This window comes from Anastrepha obliqua, chromosome 6 (genome assembly GCF_027943255.1).
Source record: "Anastrepha obliqua isolate idAnaObli1 chromosome 6, idAnaObli1_1.0, whole genome shotgun sequence".
NCBI classification, from domain to species: Eukaryota; Metazoa; Arthropoda; class Insecta; order Diptera; family Tephritidae; genus Anastrepha; species Anastrepha obliqua.
This window is the reverse complement of record NC_072897.1, coordinates 23,778,902-23,787,031: the sequence shown is the minus strand read 5'-3', so window position 1 is coordinate 23,787,031 and position 8,130 is coordinate 23,778,902. Positions and strand designations below refer to the sequence as shown.

Genomic DNA, 8,130 nt, shown 5'->3' with positions numbered 1-8,130 from the left:
TTGTTGTTTTTGGGGTGTATTTGAAATATGCCAAAGGGTTCAGCAAATTTTAAATTTGTATGCAAGTTATTGCGTTTCAAACTTTGGAGTCAGAGAAGAAGATGAAGGGAAAAGAAAAGAAATCCTAGAAAAACTTTGGAGTCAGAGAAGCAGGTGAAGGGAAAAGAAATCCTAGAAAAATTTGTATTGACAAAAATTATGATATTTTTCGAAAATGGCTAAACTTAATTAAAAATTACTAAAACTTTCAAGAAATATATGTTTTTAACGTCTTATAATTCGATTTAGCCAGCGAAAATCTTGCTTGAACTGCAGCGAGAGCGCGGAACGAACGACAAAGAGGCACAATCAGTCCCCGCGTTCGGCAACGTTCGACATCTGGCTCTCTCCTACTTGAGTGAGCAAATATATGTGTGTATATGCGCATATGTAGTATATGACGATGATAGGAAAAGTAGGAAATGAAAGGGAGTGTTTCGAGTGTAATGGGTTTTGAAAAAGTCAAACCGATGATGTTGCCTCTTAGTGTTGTTGACTGATTAACGTCTGATGCACAATCGAAATTGAACATATCTTTCATGAATTTGATAAATGTTTCGCGTTCGTGTAAAAGTAATTTGATCAATTCCATTGCGATTCCATTGACCTCCTTCTCTATATCCATACAAAATATCTATCAAACAAATAAAATTAAAATTTTCTTTTGAAAAATGCAACCATTCCATCAGTATTTTCTTATGACGTTAAACTATCGTCAGTAAACCGACTTTACAGACAACCTCTTTTTTTAGTTTTTTTTTATCCCAGGTGAATATCAAAAGCTATAAAAACCTATTTTTATTATATTATATTTGATTTCATGTTAAATATTGAAACAATATTAAATATTAAATTAAGTTTACCCTCTTTTAGAAAATGTTCAATATCGTTAATTCATTCTACAGTTCTTGGCTTTCCATAATGTACTTACATGTTTAAAAAAGCAGCACAGCCTGTTTTTTTTTATATTAACGCAAGAATGCTCTGTTAACTGGCTTTACGCACCTTATATTTATGTTCAAGTGAATCCTCTTCGGGAGAATAAGCTAGCTTGAAGATAAGTTAGTTCCCAAAAGGATTCGCCTAGAAGAAAATATAGATGTTCCAAGCCAAAAAACAAAAACTACATGTTGTTGGAGACATACTTAATCAGGCTATGCGTTATTGTTCAAATAAGATAGAAGTCGGAATGAGCAGTATCTGGGATACACTTCTGGGTATACTGCTGCTACATGGTCTTCAAATTTCGATGAGCCTAGTTTTCATCGCCAATAAAAAATGTTATGAAACCATTTCTGCCTTTTTGTGATTGTCGACCAAAATATTGTAGATGTCTCAGCTTATTATAATCAATTTCACAGTTTTGACAAGCATTTACCTTTTCTATTGCAAATACAGATTTTTTACTCCTAATAGTAATGTTTAATTCACCATATTAACTTCCGATACGCACATTCTACATATTTTATTTTAAGTACAATCCCGAATGATGTGCGAAATGTCTGCATTTATGTTCTTGAATTAATATGGTTATAAAAGAGTTCACTACTTTTCTGCATGTATTAACATTATAAGTTTTAAACGTAAACAGTGAAAATTATAATACAATTGATTTCATTTCAGGCATATATATCCATCCATATTTGAGCAAAGACGGGCGCTATTCAATAGAATGTACATATAAGATAACGCAACTTCGCGTTATATATATGTATATGTTAATCGAAACAGAACGATGGCTGTAGTTGATAATCTATGTAAAATGGTTTTGGATCTAAACTGTACTTCTTGCTGATCGTTAACAAATTGCAACAAAGTCTGCTATTATTTACTTTTAAATTATTCTTTTTTCGGTTCTTCCTTCGTGATTTCGGGGTATTCAAGCTTAACGCCGGACTCACAGGTGAAAATGGGGCAGCAGTAAGGGAAAAGCGCCGTCTTGTTCGTTTTTTCAGTATCCAATTTGCATTTCTCATTAGCCAAAGGCAGTGGACCACAGTCTTCTACTAATTCCAGCAATCTAAATAAATAGTAAAGCAAGAAAAACTTTTTTATCGCATCTGGTCTAACATTTATCAATTTAAAGCACATAAGTACTTGGAAGGGTTTTCATCGTTTTGAACACAAGTTGAACGTCCGCAAAATGGTGTCAACTCCCATGTCTTGCCTGGTTCGACCGTAGCGCAACGTGTTGAAGCAAAGCACATGCCAGGGAAATCTGCAAAAACAAACACAAACGAAAATAATAACCTAATAATATAATATTATAATAATTTTTATTCTATCCAATCAAAATAAAATAATAAAAAATAATGTGCAACGAAATATTGCACATTGCATTTCCTTAGTATATATTTCATCTTCAATGGTGATTCAACATGAAGTCTTTCCTAATATTTAACGAAAAATATAGTATGTGTAATAAGTAATGTATGCCGGATATATAATGGTCTATGAATAAGTTCGTGCGGTTTTTTTTCGAAATTTGAATTTCGGATCATTCCCATGGCTTTTAAACGTTTGGAAATGGTTGATTGATCAACTCCCAAAGTTTTTGCAACCTCTTCTTGCGTTTGAGCCGGATCTTGATCGAGCAATTCCTCCAATTCGGTATCCATGAACTTTGGCGGCGCGGCCAAAATCACCACTTTTAAAGCGTGCAAACCACTTCTGGCACGTTCGCTCAGCTAGAGCATGCTCACCATAAACTTCCACCAAGATACGATGACTTTCGGCTGCTTTTTTCTTCATATTAAAGAATTCCCCGCAAAAACACATTATTTGGCACGAAATTCGACATTTTCAAGTGTGGTAAAAATATTGTTGTTTACGCTACAGTAGCTCTCCAATGAATGTTTGGAAATGTGGATCGATGGAATAATAATCAAGTTAGGCCATCTGTTGTAAAACCACACGAACTTATCCATAGACCTATTATATAAAAAATAAATGCCACAAAATTATCTACCAGGTTATAATAAAAAAAATTTGTTTTGTATTAGCATTTTAAGCTTAAACAATCAACCAATATATGACACGGCAATTTTCAAAATTGGCATAAAATTGGTATAGATAGATAATCTGATATACATTCCACCCGAAAGCTTCCTATGCTAGCACCGCATTATATTATCAGTTTATATAATAATTAAATTGTTATTTAAACTTTTATAAAAAAATTAAAATAAATAAATAAATATTTTAGAGAATATGCTTATGTAAAACCATTGCATTTGAAATATTTAGTGGGCTTTTCCAAATGAGAAACCATATTGTGGTCACTCCTTTACTGCTTTTATTTTCTCCTCGACCGTTTTGATGCCTTCAGTTGTCACCTTTTGCCCAATATACGTGACTTCTTTTCCAAACAAGTCGCACTTCTTCGGATTCAATCGAAATCCCGCTATGCAATGCGTTGAAGGACTTCTTCCATACTATTCAGATGGTCGCTGAAATTTCTACCATAATGATGATGTCATCCAAACAAACCAAACAATTTTCTAATCTAGTCCTCTCTGCACATCAGGCGCTCAAAGGCATCACCGAAAACTGCCACAACCCATCTCCTATGCTGAAGGCTGTCTTTTCGCGATCCCAGTCCACAATTTCCACGTGCCAGTACCCACTTTTTAAATCAAGTGTGAAAACCCATTGCGCACTGGATGAAGTGTCGAGAGTGTCATCTATTCGTTATAATGGGTAGCTGTCCTTTTTCGTGACTTCGTTCAGGTTTCTATAGTCGACACAAAATCGGGTACTTCCATCTTTCTTTTGAACCAGCACAGCTGGAGAGCTCCTCGCGCTTATAAGAACATGAATGTACTTCAACTGTACACTGCCGAGAAGCTCAAGACATACATACTTTGCCAAAACGCTGAAGAAAGCAATATAGATGTGGCCTTTATACCTTAAAAAATATTGACCCCGATAACTGGATAGTGATGAGTGATAAACTTCACCAATTCAAGATGTTCACTACAGGTAGCGGATATATATGGCTGAAACTGGAGGGTATCTACCTAGCTAGGCTGACATCTGAGACACCCTCTGAGTTCGATCACTGATTGGCTAAATAAAAGTCAAAAATTATTGGTATCACAACTTACGCAGGTTTCCTTAGGTTTGTGGTAGGTTTTTCATCTTCCTTTATTATTTCCCACGTCGGTGATGGTACAAGGTCCTTATTGCGTTGAGGGCTGGTCCTTGTATCTTTGAAAACTGATATATCGTTGAAAACGAGTTCGTGAAACGGCGTATTATCGTTGAAGAGAGGAAGGATAATTTCCACCTCTCTACTGAATGAGGATAAATCATTTGATTTATCGCTGCTGAACTCCTTTATCCTTGATTATTCCTTTATTAACCCCGTCACTGCGATTGGTAGTGGTGCCTGTTGACAAGCTCCGTTGCTTTCCACAATTTTTGGTAGTTATTGTGTTTCCTTTTCAAAATGATCAGGTAACAACTATTTCCCTTCATAAGTTTAGTGGTTCCCTTTCACTTTATGGCCCTTATTATGAGCAACATTCGATCTTCGACTGTAGTCGAAAGTGCTGATCGAACGAATTTTCATTTGGTATTATGGTGCTCATTCGTTGAAGAATAGGACTATTGTGAATTTCGATCGCTCGACGCATTTACAATAGATCATTTTTTCTCAGCTGATACAGAAAATTAAAATAAAAGAACAACCGATTGTGTTGAAATTCTTTGCTAACAACATTTTTAAAAGTTAAAAAAAGTATTTTTTGTGAAAATGAGTACAACGGAGTTGTGGTTCGACGATTCATCGCTCGATGAAAGATTAGTGGAACTAGCTAGATGTAGAAAACAGCTGAGAGGCGCATCCAACCCCCTTGAAATGGCTTCCACTGAGTAAGTTTAGTATTTTCAAAATGTGTTGACGTACTTAATATTACAGAAATTTCCTTACAGATTTTTATAGAACTTTAGATTATCTAAAGAGGCGTTTATGAACCTACTGTCCAGTAAAGAAAACCAGTTGCAGCAGTGCACCCGATACAAATCCATTCCAAATATGTTAAAGCTTGCCACAGTTCTGCGATTTTGTGCTCAGGGATCGTACCAATTGAGTATTGGTAATGAAGGTATGCTAGGACTTGCTCAACCCACTGTGTACGAGATGCTGAAGATATTGAAGTGGAGTCAAATAACGTAGAAGCACAAAACATAAGAAATGAAATTTTGATAATATTATAGAAAAATCTAAAAAGTATTTAATAGAAACCTTTACGCCACAGTTTCTGTTTTATTTTTGTTATAAATTTTCTTTATTCAATTATTCGTCAAAAAAATATGTATTTCAGTTCCTCTACGTATTTCAGCCCATACCTGCCAAGGGAAAACAAAAATGTATTTCTATAAATATCACAAAAACAAAATACCAGTCTAACGGTTAGACGCGATAGAAGTGAAACCTTCCGTAAAACAAACTGAGAAGAGAATGAGACGAAAGCAGCATTAGGGGCGGGATAATTATAGGTTCATTATAATATTGCTATAAAGTTCATATTTTATTTTCTTCATTTTATTATTATTCATCCTCAATGTTTTCAATTTCAACAAATGATACGAGTGGCTTATGATAGCTAAAATATGATACAAATGCTTTGGTTTCGATGTTGTCAACATATCTTTGAAATACCGCGTCAATGGTTGTTTTTGATCGTGTTGTCGATTCAGTGCGATTGTTACACATTTTTAAATTGAATGTTGTATTGAGAAAGTCAATTGAAGGAACCGCTGTGTCCAATGCAAAATTTACGTTAAAATCGCCACTTAAAATCATTGGAACTTTATCGTAATCTTTTCTAAGTATCCGCGATACTTCCGGTGTATACTTTATTAAATTTTCGTGAATGAATTCCGTGATGCTATTTATTGATTTTTTTTTTCTGTCGATATTCACGACACTTTTCTGCATTATTTTTCGGCATAATTGCGGTAAATATTTAAAAATGAAAATATTTACGAATATAAAAATACACACGCGGTTGCTATTATGAGCGTCCCCAGCAAAACCTGCGTGACCGAAACTCTAACACAATTACACATATGCACTCGTATTTGTTTGAAAATCGACTTTTTTTTTTTGGTTCTCCGTCACCTTTGGAAAATGTGTAAACAGTAAGCAAACTTTATTCAAATATTTTCCCTCATTTTTGCATCAGTAAAATTAAACAAACGCCGTAGCCGAATGGGTTGGTGCGTGACTACTATTCAGAATTCACAGAGAGAACGTCAGTTCGAATCTCGGTGAAAACACCAAAATTAAGGAAAACTATTTTTCTAATAGCGCTCACCCCTCAGCAGGCAATGGCAAAACACCGAGTGTATTTCTGCCATGAAAAAAAGCTCCTCATAAACATATCATAAAATAAAATAAAATAACTGTATAAAAAAATTTTTTTTCTTGTGATTCGAACCAAGGATTTTGGATCGGAAGCTCACATTGCTAGTCGTTCGGCTACCGCGCCATGCTGTCGGCGCTGGTCTAAAAGTTATTTAGTTCGTCGCTACGTTTATATCAACATATAATATAACGCTTCGTAGCCAAGAGTGTCGCGTTTTTCGTTTCACTTTTTCTCAAATCACTCCCAACGATTCTAAAGAAGTTTTCACTTCAAAAACCATTATTAAGATTAATCCATTTTGCTGCTTTCTCATTGGTGGTCCCAAGCATTTCAGCTCCGTTGTAAATTCCTCCCATTTTTTTGCTGCTAGAACTTTGGTGCAAATCCCTTTTGCGAATTGTGGATTCGCCTTTCTAATTGTTGTTTGGTACTCACGACTTTCGACCTGCATAAAATTAACAAAATTAGTATATATTTATTATTTGGTTACTAGAAAACCATAAATAATCGCAAACAACTTACATTTTAACAAGTTTTCCCACAATACGCTGCACAATCGAAAGCAAAATTGCATTCGACTCTAAATTCGGTAAACAACGAAAATTTTGATAGGGTTGCACCGCTCATAATACCAAATTGACATTCGATTTTCGATCTTCGACAACCAGCGAATATCGAAGATCGAATGTAACTCATAATAGGGGCCTATATTATTTTGTTTTCTTGCACTTGGTCCGCGTAACTTGAACTTCTTTCTTTATGCACAATCACAAATTTTGTTTCACTTGCAAATTTGAAATATAGCGACAGATATGTGATATCTTTGCATGATTTGGCGGAAACTGCTTTACTTTGTAACATTTAATTATTATTCTATCTTTAGATAAGAGTATCAGGGCGGAAACTGGTTAGTTTTGTAACATTTAACTATTCTTCTCTCTATAAATAGGAATATCAGCACTAGACATATTGGTTCTTTTAATATTCATTAAATGGTCTTACTGACTAATTCAGTTAATTAAATATGGTAAACAGATCAAGCTTAAATTTTACAATATTTTCATTGAAGTTAATTACGTTACAATAATTGTTCCACAATCGTGCAGATCCCACAAGAGGTTGGTTCCCACAGCCGACTGTGCTTCAGAAGCCAGTTCATCGGTTAGCTAGCCTATCAGAAGGTGATGATCATTGGAACAATCGGCGCGTCGCTTATTTCTGACGTCCAAAACCGAACCCCTCCAGGTATGGCTGATCGCGATGGGATCAATCTGGTTTTCGATAACGTGGTCGGGTGATAGATATCCTTCTTACCTTTGGGCAAGGCTTGTGTGGGAAAAGTGTGCCTCCGATGACGCAACTGCTGCTAGCGCAAAACTCAACAAGCAACTTCATTTTCGGTCATTTTGCCTTGGACATTGAAGTTTCCTAACAGTAGCGTCATGCCACCGTCATTGATGGTTGATGTTACTCTTGACAGGAGACTGTAAAATGCCTCCTTTTGGGGACGGAACTTCTTCTGTTGGTACATAGCATTGAACACAAGTGATGTTTCTGACACGCGATCGAAAGTGGGCGATTATGATGCGGTCCGAGTGTGGTTTCCTTTCTAGCAATGCTGCGCGTGCGTACTTAGATAGTAGAAAGCCTAGACCACTTGATAGAGCCTATTCCTCGAAAGAAACCTCCTAGTACTGATATTAATGTTCTCACTGTG

General features: G+C 35.6%; 1 protein-coding gene across 1 annotated transcript in view; it reads right to left on the bottom strand.

Annotated features, from left to right (window-relative positions):
• Positions 1-832: 832 nt before the first annotated feature.
• Positions 833-8,130, bottom strand: part of LOC129250869 (uncharacterized) — a 31,204-nt gene continuing 23,906 nt past the window's right edge. The window contains exons 2-3 of the mRNA XM_054890479.1: positions 2,137-2,257; positions 833-2,059 (exon numbers count right to left, since the gene is read on the bottom strand). Coding sequence (XP_054746454.1) covers positions 1,879-2,059; positions 2,137-2,257 — 302 coding nt within the window. The 3' untranslated portion in view covers positions 833-1,878. The remainder of the gene's footprint in view (positions 2,060-2,136; positions 2,258-8,130) is intronic.